This window comes from Crocodylus porosus, unplaced genomic scaffold, assembly GCF_001723895.1.
Source record: "Crocodylus porosus isolate Cpor-Errol unplaced genomic scaffold, CroPor_comp1, whole genome shotgun sequence".
NCBI lineage: Eukaryota > Metazoa > Chordata > Crocodylia > Crocodylidae > Crocodylus > Crocodylus porosus.
In genome coordinates, this window is record NW_017728907.1 from 37,322,891 (window position 1) to 37,340,611 (window position 17,721).

At 40.1% G+C, this 17,721-nt stretch overlaps 1 protein-coding gene across 2 annotated transcripts in view; it reads right to left on the minus strand.

The window, feature by feature from the left end:
• Positions 1-17,721, minus strand: part of CLCA2 (chloride channel accessory 2) — a 28,193-nt gene that overhangs the window by 8,590 nt on the left and 1,882 nt on the right. For both annotated transcript variants that reach the window (XM_019531153.1, XM_019531154.1), the window contains exons 2-10: positions 12,634-12,784; positions 11,460-11,568; positions 10,890-11,058; positions 9,798-10,025; positions 9,203-9,430; positions 8,783-8,960; positions 6,005-6,111; positions 3,902-4,126; positions 2,301-2,571 (exon numbers count right to left, since the gene is read on the minus strand). In XM_019531153.1, the coding sequence (XP_019386698.1) occupies positions 2,301-2,571; positions 3,902-4,126; positions 6,005-6,111; positions 8,783-8,960; positions 9,203-9,430; positions 9,798-10,025; positions 10,890-11,058; positions 11,460-11,568; positions 12,634-12,784 (1,666 nt within the window). The remainder of the gene's footprint in view (positions 1-2,300; positions 2,572-3,901; positions 4,127-6,004; positions 6,112-8,782; positions 8,961-9,202; positions 9,431-9,797; positions 10,026-10,889; positions 11,059-11,459; positions 11,569-12,633; positions 12,785-17,721) is intronic.

The window sequence follows — 17,721 nt, forward strand, 5'->3', positions numbered from 1 at the left end:
TCCTTAGTAGCTGCAGGGTGAAAAGCTCCCAGCAGCAGGGCTCCTGAAGGGACTGTGGTGCTGCATTTGGATCCCCGGTGAGGCTAGGAGATCTCACTAGGGTATACCCCAAGGTTGGGAGGCTATCCTAGGTGAGGGATGAGGGAAAGTTTTCCCTCTTAAAGGGGCAGAGTGCTGCTTTCCCTTTGCATTTATGTTATGGCTTGGGGGCTTGTGTTTGTTGTGTTTACACTGGCAGTTTGGGTTGGGACTATAGAGGTGGTATACAGGGGTCCTGTTGGTGAATGTGGGGCATGCAATCCCCTTGAGCCGGCCAGGGTAGGCTCAAGTGACTACTAAGCCCAGAGCAGGCATAGAGTGAGGCCACAGAGCCAGGCAGGGGCCAGGGGTCTGATGCCCAAAAAGGCCAAACCAGAGCTAGTGCCTCAGAGTCAGGTCTGATACAGTGGGCCTAAGCTAGAAGGCCTAGTGAGAGTATACAGGCAGAGGGGGAAGCCCCAACAACTGAACAACACTACAATAACACCTGCAAGGCTTGATGTGGTGTAGGAGAAGATTGGAGCCAAGCAATTAGCCCCTGAGGCTTGAGGTGCCCTGTAGTTTCACAGTTTGTGCGGCCCAGTAGGGTGCCAGGGAACCTTAGCATGGGTTCAGTCGACCTGGGGCCATGTGAAGGCCTAGGGGTAGCCTCTCTTCTAAAATCATAAGAAACATGAAGATGTGGCAAGCGAGATAGAAGAGAGGGCACCCTATGGGCAGTGCAAGGCACAGTCGTGGAGCCACCAGGAGGCATCACAATTGCCCCTGGGACCCTGATGTATTACAGTTCCATATTTGTAGATGTCTTCCAATAACTGGGGTCTTTGCTGTGAAGATGTATGCAAAAATTATAGCCATGCATTAAATAAATGAGTGTTGATGTTACTGAGATCAGTTTCATCACAGCAATAGCTACTGGATAGTTTCTATTTGTGAAATGCAATGTGACAACAACATTTCTATTTGTTAACATTCTATAAACAAAATAATATAGTGATAATTACCAAGTGTCAATTGAAAACCTGTGCTTTATAATACTTACGGTACATCATAAAAGCACACATCACTTCATCAAATACCTAACTACACAGAGAGACCAATTCTGTACTGTCCTGTACTCTATGTAGTCATCAAAATTATGCAAAGTAAATTCATAATGAGTATATATGGTACTAGATCAGAATTGTTATGCTTTATATTTTGTGCAAATTACTACCCACTGTGCAAGGAAATGGAGAATCCAGACCACGTTCCTAACCGAAGGAACTTTATATTTATAAATACCTGACCCTGTGAATACTTACTAATGCAAAAGTAGTGTGAGCTCGAAATAATTACATTTAAAGATATAATTTTATAAAGTGAAGGATATTATTACTGGGTGCATCTCCACATGCATTTTAATGTGCGATAGACTACTTAACTGCACATTAAAACATCATGTAAAAAATCATGACATTACACTAATGCACAGTTAAGTAGTCTACTGTGCATTGAGTCACTAAAAAAGCATGCAAATGTGTTACTGTGCATTAGCACAGTCTGGTGCGCATTAATTTAGTACCTCACATTGGAGATACTAAATGTAATGCGCATTAAAAAAGGCACATTAATGCATGTGTAGACACACCCACTGTTAACTGATTCAAATGGGAATTGAAGGCTGGGCCCTAACTCAAATAAAATACATTGCATAACTCTGGCTTTTACAAGAATATTCACATGGTTAAATTTACGCATCTGATGAGGTACTTTGCTGAACAGGGACCTAACTAGGAATATCTCCAGTAAAGTCGCATGCAGTCATATAAGTAAAAATGAAATCTTAGCCAGTATCTCTCAACTTATTATAAGAAACTCACTGTGAACTACACAATACAAAAGCAATTGGGGGCAGACCTGGGAGGTATGGGGGGCATGGGTGCAGTGGTGTAGGTGCACCCCCTTTCTGCCGCCAGTTTCTGGGGTTCTGCCAGATCCAGTCTCTGGGGCTCCCCCTGCCCCCAGATCGGTCAGGGACAATAGCAGAGAGAGTGGCAGGGGAACAGGTTCTCCCCCTTCATGCACCTACTCCATGCCCGGCTCCCTGGTGTCCCCTGCCAGCCCAGGGGGTTTCAGCCATACCTGGCTCCCATCTCTGTATGGTCTGAAGGTTTGTATGCCATACCCTGCTTTAAGAAACCCTGGAAATATGCCCTTTAAAAGAACCCTTTAAGTTTGCTTTATAACATTTTTCAAATGTATCACAAAGTCTTTGTTACCTGCACCATTGTCAAAAAGTTCCAGAATAATTGGGTCTCCATTCTCTGGTTCAATAATGGCAGTCACATTTGCTCCAAGAATAGGTGAAAGTCCTTGACTAACTTGTGCATAAACAACCATTGGACTAGGGTAGTAGTTTGTATCCCTGTTCATGTGGGCTTTCACAGTTATTGCAGGTATTGTAGAATTTGCTGCTCGGGAAGTTACTGTTATTGTTAGGACTTGAGGGGACAGATGAGTATTAGTGAGTGTGCATGTCCACTTCCCAGCCTGAAAAAAAATATATTTAAGAGTTAAATAAGTCCCCTTTGTTTATATGTTTTAATTGTGAGGTCCAGCTTACTCATCTTCAGGTATGTAGTAGTCTTACTCTTAAGTAGGTCCGTTTGAATCAAAGGGGCTATTCACTGAGTAAATACTCATTATGAATACGATTACAATTTAGGCTGTAAGGGTACCTATACACAAGCAGCAAGGCTGCTCCAATGCACTGCAATTACAGTATGTCAGAGCAGGCTTTATTAATTGAGGCTGCTGGAGTGTGGTAATTGCCACAGCCATAATTAAGTGGCTCTTGGAGCCACTCTAATTAAAGCATCCCTGGCACACTCAGAGCACGTGCCCTAATTCTGGAAATCCTTTCAGATGGGATCAGGCTTTGTTTATGAATGATTTTTTTTTATTCTTACTTCTTTAATTATGCAATGAAGGACTACTTCTAAGAGGAAGGATTAGATCAGGGGTGGCCAGCCCACAGTACACGTCACAAGCGTCACAGGCAGCTTCTGTGTGGCATGCAGTAAATAGGGGAGGCGGCAGGTGGCACAGCAGCAGAAAGGGCAAGGAACAGAAAGCAGAGCATCAGATTGAACACCGGGGCACAGGACAGGGAGTATGAAACAGAGCAGCAAGTCAGGAATTGAAAGGGATCTCAGTAGCACTTAGGGAGGGCACGGGGCTTAGTTTATGCCATGCCTGCCAAAAAGATTGGCCACCACTGAGTTAGACCATACAGTCAAAATCTGTGACCTATTCTAGGTGCCATATAATAGAAATCTCCATAGCTTTTGGAAGAAATGAAATATCTATCTACAACAGTGTTATTTTAAAGTGGGTTTATAACATTTAATCATTCATTTAAGCTATTTTAATGTTAGATATTAAGTAGGCAAATTAAGAAGAAAAGAATGGACATACTGGGTATCAACCTGATTCAGAGAAAAAGAAATGAATTCTACTATAAAGAAAGTTCAGAATGATATAGCTGTAAGCTCAAATTGTTTCTTTAAACTTAGAGAGAACTCTCCACTAAAGTGGAAAAATCAGGGTCAGCTATCATAGTTTGAAAAGTCTTATCTTATACTGTTAAATGACTCCAGCTTAATATAGTAGAGTTGGAGTGTTGTTTTAGCCACAATGGTCCAGGAAATATGTGAAAAGCAAGGTTTATAGTGATATTTTTTATCAGGCCAACTGTGTAGCCTGGAGAGATGTTAGGAAAGCTTTTAGGCATGATGCGCACTTCCTCAGGCCTGGATATATGTATCTTATTTCATACATCAGTTAGACTTGAATGACAAAGAGAGAGCTTAATTTTTACCTCTGCAATGCCGGGAATTTGAAGACGAGCTACATGGAAAATAGTATCAATGCTGAAGTTCTCACTGGTGTAGTTTTTTCCATGGGGATCAAGAAGAGTTATTTTCGGTGGTTCAGTGGTCTGCCAGGTAACTACAAAGAAGGTATCCCTTCCCACTGTACTATCAATAGTCACTGTCCTTCTGAACTGTTTATAACCCTTGGTACTTTCACCAGTGCTTTCAATCTATCAGGAAAACATATTTACTGTATTATCCATCAGTCCTAAAGTTGCATGACCTCATAAGTAAAAGTTTTTCATCTTACCCATAATAATTATATCCAATACTGAAAAAGGAAACTATATATAATCAAATTCATCTTTATCGTGTACATATATACCCAATTCTCCTTTTACACCACAGTACATGATTTTAGCAGCAACTACATTGAAGTCAATGAAGTAAAACTAGCATAACTGAGTTGATGTTAAGACCTTCCACATATTTCTTCTCAAAATGTTGGATGTCATATCCTCTACCGGGTAAAATTTCAGATATGCTCAAATATATAGAAAATTGGTGTTGGAAGGGACCTCAGGTCATCTAGTCCAACTCCCTGCTCAAACCAGGACCATCCCCCAACTACATCATTCCAGTCAGGGCTTTGTCGAGCCAGGCCTTAAAAACCTTCAAGGATGGTGATTCCACTACTCTGTAACTATTCAGCTATGAAGGACCTGTGTTATCTTTCCCAGGAAGATAGTAGTTAGATCTGTAAATTCTCTCTTGTGTTTCATAGTTTTATAGCTGTCAGGAACTGGAAGGGACCTTACAGATCATCGGGTCCACCCCCCCTTGCACTTGAGCAGGAAAGACTGCTGGGGTCAATGCTCTCATGTTAATAATTATTGTTCACTTAGTGTCAACACAAAGCTTCAGTGCTCCATTTAAGTCCAGTTCTACCTTTAAAAAGTGTACCAGCTAGTAGCAAGGTATTTAGGCAGAATAAAAATACTTAGTGCAGATGCAAGTTATACTGGCAAAAAGGGTATTTTATATAGCTATGCTACTTTCTCTTCCATGTAGGAATAAACTATACCAGCATAAGCATGTACACTGGTATAACTTTATCCACAGTAAGGTAGGAGGACAAATAAAGTACTACAGATTTTATGTACAGGCAATCCCTAGTTGAGGATTACCAACAACTGATGATTGGGCCCTGTCTATTCATAATATTCTTCTTTTCATTTACATTTGAGAGTAGATTTCTTAATACAGTCCACTCTAAGCTTTCCCTACAGTATCTGGGTATTTCCCTTTGGGGCTTCTTTGCCTCACTTGTCATGTCAAACCCAATGATATTCTGTATTACTGAGTCAACTTCCCAAATATCTCTTTGCATATGCTCAGATCGCATTCTGAATCTTTTTTGTCTCTCTCTAATATCGACCTTAGAATACAAAAGATTAAGATACATTCAATATTCCTGACAGAGGTGTAGCCCATGTGTTCTATAGCAAAGTTATTCCTAATGAGAAGGAAACTGGAAATGGTTAAAAGTTTGGTTCAAATGGATTTGCAAGAGTTCCATTTCCATGGCTTTCTCCTCATACCAGTAAAAGGAACTCTGCTAGAAACACTTCTGTCTTCTAAATTTCTTAGGTCAAATTAGTAGGCAATGTGTGATACCTGCTGAGTATGTAGTAACTCCCTGGCACCTCCATATAAAAACATGCACATATTTCAACATGTAGTAGACTTTGAGATAAAATACTATAGTGTGATAGACTGTACATAAGTCAGTGTGGAAGCATTAGAGCCTAGTACGAATTCAAGTAAGGGGCAGATTATAAACCAGACTGTAAAGGTGGTCAATGTAAAGTTGAATGGAGATAAGGAAGTTGCTTAGGGCTGTACAAGAGGAAAAGAAAGGGCTTAAGAGTTGATTAAAATCTTACAAAAGATTTAATTCTTACTTTGCTTGAGCTAGTTTTCTTATCTCATTCTCTACAAGACTCATTCAAAATAATGTACTGAATATAATGCAGAACTATTGTGAACACAGTGGTGATATCAACAGAGAAGGAAATGGAAATATTATTTGCACTTATAAAACTGACCTGAATGGACTGATTAAAGGTATCTCCACTTCCTGATAAAATTCCGCAGAAAGCATCAACGAGGTCATTGGACTTCAGTCTATCTGAGACAAAAAAGTTTAACCCCCCTGAAAAAGAGCACAGGTTTTATTTTCAAGTTGGAACTTAATTTCAAATTTTGCATACTGTTTCAAAATACTTAATTCATGAAACTGATAAACAGTCTTACCTAAACATTTTTCAAATCAGTATAAGGGGATGAGAGGGATACTGTATATCACTGATAAGGTCAGTGGTGTAACTGGTGGGGGTCAATAGAAGCAACTGCCCCAGTGCTGACTTGGGAGGGGGGCACAGAAAAGGGGCTTCTGCAGGCACCTGTGCATTCATGACGACAAATGAGGCAGCAACTGAAAGGTCTCAGTTAAGCTCTCCTAATACTTCCAAAAGGTTCCTTTAATCAGGACACCCTGAGTTCACTATCTCATAATGACTCTTGTTATTTTAAAACCATTTTGCATTGCTTTTAGGAAGTATTCTAGCAATGATGTAGATCCAAAACAACATCTCTAAATGAATAGAACAAAGCTAAGGCGACTTGCAGGAATAAGAATCAGGCACTACTTTTATATATTTAGGGCACTACATTTATACATTTTCAGAAGTCTCCTTTATTTTCACTTTTTTTGGCTTGTCACAATTTCTGAGTGCCTGGCAACCTCAGATGTCCAAGGCTAGATTTTTCAAAGGTACCAAGCACCCATAGCTAGTATTCATTTCAGTTAGAGACATGGGTGCTCCTCCAGGATAATATTTTCAAAAACAACTAATGATCTGGAATATCCCTGCTTTTGGGTGTCCTGCTGGACATGAAGGGCAAGATTCTGGAAGTTGTGCTCATAAGTAATTGCCCAAATAAAACCCACTGGTTTTACTGAAGTCATCTATGGCACAAGAGTAGCATCTATGGCTCAGGAGTAGCATCATTTAGGCTTAACATCTAAAGCAGGATATCTAAAAACTGAGACAATCCAAAATTAATGGTCACTTTTGAACTAAGCCATGTTGACTGTTACATAAGAAGAGAAACATTAACAAGTGAATTACGAGCATATGTCCAAGGAATTAAGGGCAAGGGCAGCATGTCAAAAACTTGCAGAGAACTGTTAAAGAACTTTTTTCTACAGGAAGAAGAAATTTGCAAAAAAATCTGAATAATGTTTAAATCTGAGAATTTTGCAATCTGCTGCTGAACATTTCAAGCAGAGAAAACTGGAAAATATCACAAATTAGTAATTATGCCTTAAATTATTGAACTCTTCAAGAATAGAGGGCCATATGTTAAAGGTATTTAGAAGCTTAATCCCCATTGATTTCAGTGATACTTAGGCACCTAAATACTATCTAAGCCATTTACAAGCTTGTTTGCCAAATTGCTTGGCAAGAAGCTATTTGCCTGACATACACCATGATCAGCTAAACCAGGGGTGGGCAAAATCTGGCCCATAGGCCAAATCCAGCCCAGCAAGCACTTTCATCTGGCCTGCAGCACCCCATACAATGAATTGCACCCTGCCCAGCCCTTGTGCGCACGAGGGTGGAACCTCTTGGGCAGAAGGGCTCTGCCCAGCCAGCAGCTTCCAGGCAGGGCTCCTGCTACAGCCAGAACCTGCTTGCTTGTGGCTGCAGGTAGGGAAGTGGGGGGCTGGTGGTGGGTTGGAGTTGCAGTTGGGCAAAAGCGAGAGTGCAGTGCAGAGCCTTCACCCACAGGAGCAGCAGGAGCACAGAGCTTAGCTAGGCAGGGTGTGGGTGGGGGGGTGTTGAGACTTCCCCACAAACTCCCCCCACATGGCATGCAGGAAGTCAGGGAGTTCATGCCTGGCATGGGGGGAGGGAGCAGAGCCTGCTCTATTGCTAGGGGTCTGCACTGCACGCCTGCAGCTCCAACACTTGCAGCAGGAGAAGCCCCACACTGGAGCCTGCTGTCTCCCCTGCAGGTCTCCACACCCTGCCAGGAGTGGAGGGAGCCCTGCCTCCTGCTTCTCCACGGAGTCCTGTATGATTTGGGTTTTTTCTGGTTCTAAGATGGCAATACCCCACTCCCAAAAGGAGTATTTGGTGGGAGGGGGCCAGCAAGGGGAAGGGCTTCCAGGGGCAAAGGTCAGGCATTAGGGGGCAGGACCTTTGCTCCTGATGTAGCAACTGTTGACGGGCAGGGCTACCTATGCGGCCCCTGACAGTTCACCAAAGCCTGTTAAGTGTTCCTCTGCCTGAAATAATTGCCCGCCCCTGAGCTAAACCCTGTAACCCATCTCAACTACTGTTAGTACAGTACAGAAAAGTGGCTGGAAGAGAAAAGTACTGGACAAAGCTATTAGCAGACAGAAGCTGACCAGCAACCAACTGATTAATTAAGTGAGCCTGCAGGCCATGTGAGTACAATATAACTGCTCTGTAAGGATGCATAAGGTGGTACGAACGGCTGAGCACAAACTGTGTCTGCATGAATTAGCCAGTACACTGCGGGATGGGGTGCCTTTAATACTGAGAATGGTACAGGAATGACAGATGGAATTCTTGCAATTGAAATTGAAAGCCCACATCAATCACGAGCATTTTAAGTGGTTTTAACTGAACCTTTAAATATCTGCCCTTAGACACCAACTATGATAATCTAGTTGCCTAGATTGTTTAAAACAAAAATGCGAGGACAGAATCTCAGTTTTGCAAACATTTATGCAGAACTGAGAAAACCTGTTGTGTTCAAGATTGGGGCCAAAATGTCATTAAAAAATTTACCTGTCTCTTTAGAAAACTGTTCAATTTCTTTTGCAGCAGACTGCCCCCGAACAATGGTATGAATGACTGATCCACTGTTAATCACATCAGAAAAGCATTTCTTTATAGCACTGTCTTCTCCATCTGTCACCAATATAATTTCCGAGCCATATATATTTCCATCATGTTTTCTGATCACCTAATAACAGAGTACCAAGTATTAATATGAAGCTAATGTATTATGCACTCTGCACAGTTATTTGGTCTGGTACAGGAAAATGCAAAATTGTAAAAGGAAGTAAATCAAAAGAAATATACTGAAAATTCTCCTGCATTAATTAACTTCTGGATTTTATACCTGTTACAAAATAAGAAGAGAAAATAAGGGCTAAATTAAGACTGTCCTGTTTAAGTGAGAGAAAATTAGGCACTTTCCATTACCTCAAATGCCAGCTGCAAGCCTGCGCAAACATTTGTTCCCTCACTAGTTGGAGCAGTTGGTAGGAATGAAGCAAGCTGTGTCCTTATATCATCACTGACAATTTGACGCAACTGAGTTTTGATCTCTCCCGAGTGACTGAAAGTGACAATACCAACATAGGAATTTTCTTCCACAATCTGCAGAAGATACAGCTCTGCTGCTTGATGCAGCTGATTGATCCAATTAGTCTATATAAAGAAGTTCAAAACAAACAACAAATAACTCACAATAAAGAAGCCAAGCAGCTGTAAATTTTCTACTGAAAAGATCAGAATCAAAGAGACAAAAACAGCATAAAATATTCCACAGTGTATATTCAAGAACAATTTTAATTTAGAACAATAAAAAGTGTTGCTGCACAGGCTCCAAGGACCCTACTAAATACATAAAATTACAAATCTAAATACTGTACTGAGCAACAGTATATGCAGATGTTTCAGCAAATCTTTGCTTTGGTGAAAATATTTCCAAGTGAATAAAAAGAAATTGTCTAAGTGCACAAAGGAAAATACATTTCCACTAAAGAGATTTCAGTATATCTGAATGAGAATTTACCCCATTCTTGCTGTTTGAAACATCAAGAACCAGGCAGACCACTCTATCTCTCTTCTGCAGCAATGAGAAGGTAGGAGGAGGTATGAGGTTGGTAGTATTCAGTGGAGGATTGTTCTTAAAATCCATGGAGTTCATTATTACTTCCCATGTGCTTCTATAGTCACACATTCTGTTCTGCATATTGAGAGCTTCTCTATTATGGTTACTTTCATCACAGAATTCAGCCACCTAGAAATAGAAACAAATAGAGCAAAATAGAGAGACCAAAAATAAAGAAACCCAAAGAAAGCCAAACAGCAATGAAAGAAAGTAAGTACTGCTGTAAGAAAAATAATAATCTGGATTTGTATAGTGCCTTCCAGCATTTGATCTGAAAATATCTGAAGCTATCACTATTATATCTTTTATCAATATGATAACAGAAACATCAAAGGTCAAATAAGTTCCCAAGGTTATACACTTAGCGATAGCAGTGAGGCATAAAAAATAAAAACAGTCATTTTGTCAGCATGTGCTCAAGCCACAGGGCTACTGCTTCCTCATAGAAAGCATGACATCTAATACTGCTGCTTAAGCAGTGCACTTCTCTCTCATGCACAGCACGGCAATACCACATAAACAGCAGAATTCAGCTCATAAGAGCAACCTAAACCAATCCTTATTCAGGCAAAACTTCAGTGAAACAAAGTGGAACTATCATGGGAATAAGGATCACAGAATTTGTCCCTGTAAAAATAATAATATGGCTAATTGTTTTAACACATGTCTAATACAATCATCCTATTGGACATGGCTAATACAGTCATTCTAAGGACATCCTCAAATATTTACTATGTACATATTGACAATGACTTGAGCTGTACCAAGTGATTTGTCAACTATAACAAATGTCCCAGAGATATTCTAGATATCCTAGAATTATGGCCAGTCACATATATTTGAGACATCACTTAGTGCAAAACAATTGAGTATTCTTTGGGATTTTATCATTTGCTTTAAACAACTTTAACATTTTAAATAAACTTAGCATTTCTAAAAGAAATGGTTAAGGACAAATTATCAGAAATCTGTTTTTTTTCTATCTGTACTCACAGATGATAAGCTTTGCATGTACATTATTGATGCCGCTGCCGTTTGATTTCTCTCATGAATAAATGCGCATCCTTCAATAAAAAGTCCTGTTAGTTGATTAATGACACAATTTCCTTCAGTGCAGGATTTTTTTTCACAGACATAGATGCCAGTGAGATTAGATGAGCACCTGGAAGTAAAAATGGAATACTTATTATTTAGAAATGCCAGACTGGCCCCAATTCAGGGTGGAACCTGATTTTAATCAGTTTGCCTTGCAGGAATCCAGTAATGCAGAGGCAGCTTTTTGTAGAAGTAACGTTTGTCTGTGCAAAGAAGAAAAAATTCTACTAATTTTTTCTTCCTCAGTCGCTTTAATCCATTAAGCCAATAAAAAATACTAAGACTGTAGAATTTATTTTTGTTTTGGGGGTTTTTTTATTCTATAGTTACCACTTGAACAGTCATAATAATAGGAAAAAAGAACACATGACATGCCTACAGAAACAAACCAGATTTGGGCCCTTATAAAACAAACCCTACTGATAAAGCCCACCAAAATTTGAATGTAAAAGTAAACTAATTAATTACCTTGTAACTTCAACTTGATTTTGTCCAGTTATATAGAAAGGCCTGTCACTATCATATTCATCAAACACCCCCCATCGAAGGTGGGCCCACTCATGGACAAAAACTCTGCCTGTGGGAATAGAGCATGTAAACTGTGGTAACTTTAAAATTACTGTGACTGTACATGTTTGTAGTGCACAAGATCAGTGTGTACATATTTAGCCAATAAAGATGAATAGTAATCACATTAGCAAAGTATCCAGTAACTCCCAGAGGAAACAGGGAGAGGCATTAATTTACTTAGGAGCTTCTATAACATGTCTACTTGCCTAACTTCAAGCGTCAGCTTTTGAAAATGTATTTGTTTTATTTGTTTTAATATTTGTTTTTTTTTAAAATGGGCTTCTAACTTCATTATATGTCTGTCAAGCTTAAAGAAATGTGCAGTGACAGAGTGGAAGAACATGCACACTGAATTGCAATTAGACATCCAAGGTATTCAGTGCCACTTCCAAGAGCCAGTTCTTTATTTTCTGCAGATAGGATGAGTTTTCTAAGTGGTAGGACAAGTCGTACATGCTAAGGAAAGGTTCATGGACCATTTGCAAAAAAGGGTTAAAGCATACATTTTTCTTCATTTTATTACAAAATCAGATATGCTCCTCCTTATATGCAAAACTCTCATACATTTTCCATTTCTGAGCTAACCTAGCTTTGTTTTTTCACTTCATTTTATATAAAATAGCCACTAAATTATAAATAATGGATTACAATTTATAAATAATAATTATAAATCTGTCAATTTCTTACAGTGGATATTATATTTCTATTAGTGTCAAAATATGGTGTCTATATTCACTACGCAGAACAGAAACATATTTTTAATAACTTTTTACAGTTCTCTTCAGAGAGTTCAGTATATTTCAGAGGAATATATTAACTCTGTTCTACAAAGTGCCCAGATCAGATTTTGTGAGGTTTAATTAATTTCTGTAAGGCACGTTGAGATTTTCAACTGGAAGGAACTATACAAGGGCAGAGTATTTATTATTATTCTTGGCCTATTAATTGCATTTTTACATCTATGAATGTGACAGCAACTACCATTACATAGAGAGTTCCCATGGACACATTTCTTTTGCCAGATACAACTAAGAACAAAAATGAGATATCAAGAATGATGTCATAAATTTACCCCGTGATCCATAGACAGCAATCAACTTATCATTTAATAGGAAGGTAGGTGTGAAATGTATATATTTTCCCATTTTTCCACATTCTCCATATTGTAGGGTGTATGGATCATCTCCATGTTTCCAATAAGGAGCAGCAACTATGACATCTGCCTAAAATTATAAAAATGTTTTATTGAATGAATTAAGCATAGACGTGTATTGCTTTGTGCTTGTGCAGCACCTAATATAGTAGGGTCTTTGTAAATTACTAGAGTTCCTACATGCTACTGCAATACATAAGATTAGAGTTCTAGGAAACTTAATTTACAAGAAAAGGTTGGAAAAGCTGGGATTATATAGTCTGGGGAAGAAAAGACACAAGAGGGATTTTAAAATAGTCTTTCAAGCAAATCAAAGATAGTTTTAAAGAGGATGATGACCTATACACTCAGGAATAGGGACAGGGGGTGTGCCTCCCTCCCCTTCCCAACTCTGGCTGTGCCACACATACACAGTGAGCTCTGAATTGACTGCCTGGTAAGTGTGGGCTCCTGCTGAAGCTCCATGTGTGTAGTGAGCTCTGAGCTCACAAGTTGATGCAAGTCTACCCAGACATCTTGCTTTTATGTTCATCCTTCCTCTCCCTCTCTCTGCTCCTTGGTGAATTCAGCAGCAGGGAAAAGCAGATGAAAGGCAGTGATCACCTTCTGGGCTACATGAAAGCAGGGGCTCTAGCTAGCACTTGTGCTGAGAGTTCACCCTAGTCCTACCGCCCCTGCTCAAAGAAGAAGATGCAGCCAAAGGGGGAGTATGATTGCACTGCTGTATGTGCTCTGGATCTGCCCTTGGCCACAGGGGATAGGCCAACTAGTAATGGTGTTAAATTGCAAAAAGGGAAATTTAAGTTGGATATTAGGAAAAGTGTCCTAGCTGGGTGTATAACTAAGCATTGCAAGGGATAACCAGACAGGTTGTGAAATCTCTATCCCCGGAAGTTTTTAAGACAAACACATGGTTTAGACAAGGATGATCTTGCCTTGAACAGTGAGCTGGATCAGAGGACCTCCTAAGCTCCCTTTCAATCCTATTTTTCTATTATCCTATACAATAAATAGCATTGTGAATCTGATTTACATTTACATTTATGCCACTTTACATGTTCCTAGCATTATAAAAGTTCTTGAAAATGGGAAAAATATATATTTACACCCATATTAAGACCTCTCTAAATTGCTAGAGTGGTATAATATGACCCTAGTGGAAATAACAATCAGTCTTCCTATGTTTAAGAAGGCAGACACTACATTCTAGCAATCACTGTTATTGTAAATTTGGTTGGAAAAATCATGACAACAACAGGAGATAAAAAGTGGGAGCAGCAGAAACAGTGAGTCATGGACCAAATCGGTAATCCAGTGCCACCCCCTCCCTGCCATGGAAACACGTGTCCAAGATGCAGTAGTCTGTTGATTGAACATAGGCCTCATCAGCCATCTTCAGACACGCAGATAAGACAAACATGGAAGACAATCATTCTTAACTATGAGGGACTGCCAAACAAGAAGTTATCCAATTTACTTGCTGCTTTTCCTATGTCAAGCCAAGAAAGATACAGTCAGTTTCTACGTTTCAGATGTGCTATTCTATACTTTCTAGTTGCCTGTAACAGCAAAAACACATTAGTTTATTTTAGAATTATTTTCATTATATTAATCTTTGCCTAGTATTGATAACATAGAATCTTAGAAGCATAGAAAATTAGGGTTGGAAGGGATCTCTAATACAAATCCCTGCTCAAAGCAGGATCATCCCCAACTAGATCATCCCAGTTGAGGCTTTGTCTAGCCAGGTCTTAAAAACCTCCAAGGATGGATATTCCACAGCCTCTCTTGATAACCTGTTCCAGTGCTTTACTAGCCTCCTAGTGAGAAAGTTTTCCCTAATAGCTAACTTAAACTTCCCTTGCTGCTGCTTGAGACTGTTGTTCCTTGATCTGTCATCTGCCACCACTGAGAGCCATCATCTTCGGAACCACCCTTCAGGTAGCTGAAGGTTGCTATTAAATCCCCTCTCAGTCTTCTCTTCTCTAGACTAAGTAAGCCTCTCCTCATAAGTGATGTACCCCAGCCCCCTCACCATTTTTGTTGCCTTCCACTAGACTCTCGCCAATTTGTCTACATCCTTTCTGAAGTGGGAGGCCCAAAAATGGACACGGTACTCCATATGTGACCTCACCAGGGCCGAATCACTTTCCTTGATTTGCATGCAATGCTCCTACTAATGCAGCCTAGTATGCCATTAGTCATCTTCACAACATGATTTGAAACCATTAATCAGCAATATGCCGTTTCAATATTTTTTCTCTAATATTCTATTTTCCCAGAGATAAAACATTATAAAAAATAAATCAGTATAAAATTGTAGGACAGGTTTCCTGTACCTAAAATTGGGGCAACTTCAACAAGAATACAGGCAGTCCTTGGACTTATGACACAATTGGTTCCTGAAAACTGCGTCTTAAGTTGAAACATTGTAACTCGGAACCAATTTTCTCATAAGAAACAATGTTATAAATGGGGGATTGGGTCTGGAACCAAGGCCCGATACCCTATTTTCACTAAAAACACTCCAGAATTTTGTACTTGATCTATTATAGATAAGTAATATAGATACATTAACATTTTTATATTGTAAATAGCAATCATATTGATTTGGAGAGATTTCTTTTAGGATACTTTGCTGGACTTTTTGAAAGGCTCTTGCTTCGACTTTTTGAATGGTTCTCGGCTGGAGTCTTCTCAGGAGTCTTGGCTGCAGGTTTTTCTGGAGTCTTGTCTACTTTCTTAAAGAAACTGTGCAAAGAAGTTTGGACAGATGTTCTCCAGGGAGATAAGCGACACAGCATTGCATTGGATCAAGTGTTGTAAAGTTGAAACTGATGTCATAAAATTGAAACAGGGTGTCAATTTATAAACGCAAGTGCGAAACATTGTAACTTGAAACATTGTAAGTTGAGGACTGTCTGTACCCAAAAAATCTCTTGGTTTAAGGCCATCAAGGGAATGAAGGAATGTGCACAAACTACAGAATTAAGAGGGATTTACTGAGCAGCAAACTTGCATACTAGTTATTACTTGGATATACTCATATAATCCAGAGGTTTTGTAGTCGAGCAGCAGCCTCAGTTGGAGATAGAATGGCCAAAAGAAAAGCAAGACCAGAAATACCTTAATGAGCCTTCACTTTAGTATCGAATAGTTAACCATGAAAGGAGATAAAAATGGGAAGACAGCAGGGCCTTAGTGCAGAAATGTAAACAGTGTACACTGTGGAGTGGTTTGGTATTGTAAGTGCCTTGATAGTAGATAGGGATGATAGTGTGGATGGGGTTAAAAAAGGACCACTCTTAGGGCTGCTTTTGATGTCTTTCAAGTGTGACTGTTGGGAGGCAGAAGGGAAGAAAAATATATCTTAAGTCAATAAGATTCACGGGTTCATGATCAAACTGGACAGTTGGTATAATTTAGTCCAACTTCCAGACTAACTCAGGCCATAGAAATTTACGACGTCCTTCAAACTTATTTCGCTTTTGTGTATCCATAGCTGTACAGTCTTGCTTTAAACAAAAGTGATAGAATCCAGCACTTACAGTCACTTTAAAAAATTGTACCTTCTTCCTAATATGAATGCATTTAGCTGCAGCTCCCAGTCTTTGGATCCTGTTGTGCCTTTGCCTGTTAACTTAAAAGAGACTTCTCCTATCAGAAATCTTCTTACTAGGTAAGTACTATAAACTGTGATTAATGTACCTGTTAAACTTCTCTTGGATAAACTAACTAAATTAAGCTTTTCTAGTCTCTCTTGGTAAGACAGTTTTTCCAGAACTCAAACCATTTTTGTAATTCCTATAAGACTGAAGCCAAATATTTTGCGTGATAAAGTCAAAGCTAAGCCGGATTGATCCTTACCATAGTATTATCCAATTGCCACCTAAAAATATAGAAAATGAGCAATGGCACCATCCACTTGGGAATTTATCTATTTTCTTAAGAATGTATATGGAATGGAGGGTACATAGTTTCTGACTAGTCCTATTACTGAGTCTGGTTAAAGTATACTGCATTTATCTGTTGCTTTCAGAGTTCCTAGTAGATGGGCTAAGGCTCTGAGTAATGGGTGGGATGTTTCTAATTCACTGAAATCAAACTAAACAAAGATCAGAACTCCTGATGAGGAAAAAAAGACCAAACATTAAGAACGACTGTGCTCTAGCTCTGTCTATTGCAATGAGCCATCTTTGTTTCTCTTTGTTGTCTTGCATTTCATTTGTATGCCAAGTCTTCTGAGTCTCAAAGTCTCCACCCAAACAAGTATCACTGCCCTTTTAAGCTTTGTTAATGGGACAATGGATTAGGAAAGCAATAGAGAAAAAAGAAAACATTGACACATGGCCAATTATCTGAGTCTAGTAGTATGCAAAACTCCAGGGGATTGCTATGTGTCCCACCGCACCTTTAGTGCCTTCCACTGTAAGAGGCTTAAACAGGCTGTGGAGCTGCCAGCAGGTATGGTGAGGCCTAATGAGGTGGTCACATGATCGCAAGAGGGCTCGTGGATTGGATGAAGGCCTGGGCAGCCTCAGTATAAGCCTAGACCCTAGGAGCTGAGTTGGCAGTTGCAGCTGGGGAGCCAAAGGGTGAACATCTTCTGGCTGGAGTACTGCTGCTCCCAGAACAGCTGGATGTTAAGGGTAGAAACTGTGGGGATGGAGGAGGTTGCTGGTCCTGGAGAATGACCTAAAACTACACCCTGCTGCGGTAGGATGGTGTGGTGGGGCTGCCTGTGGTAGGGTGGTCCCAGGAAATGCCACACCAGTGCCTCCCTAGTGAAAGGCAAAGATGGGGTGCTGTATAGCCTCAGCCCCCACAGCCTGGTGGGTTACCCCATAGAAGGGACAGGTGAGGGGTCCAGGCATGTCATTGGATGCCTGAGGCCACAACTTGGTGTTTCCTTAGTGGGGCGGGGCTAGTGCACGGGTCCCTCAGTGGCCTGGGCTTGGCCCGCCGGTTGCACACAGGGCTTCGCCACCCCTTACACCCCAGCCTCCC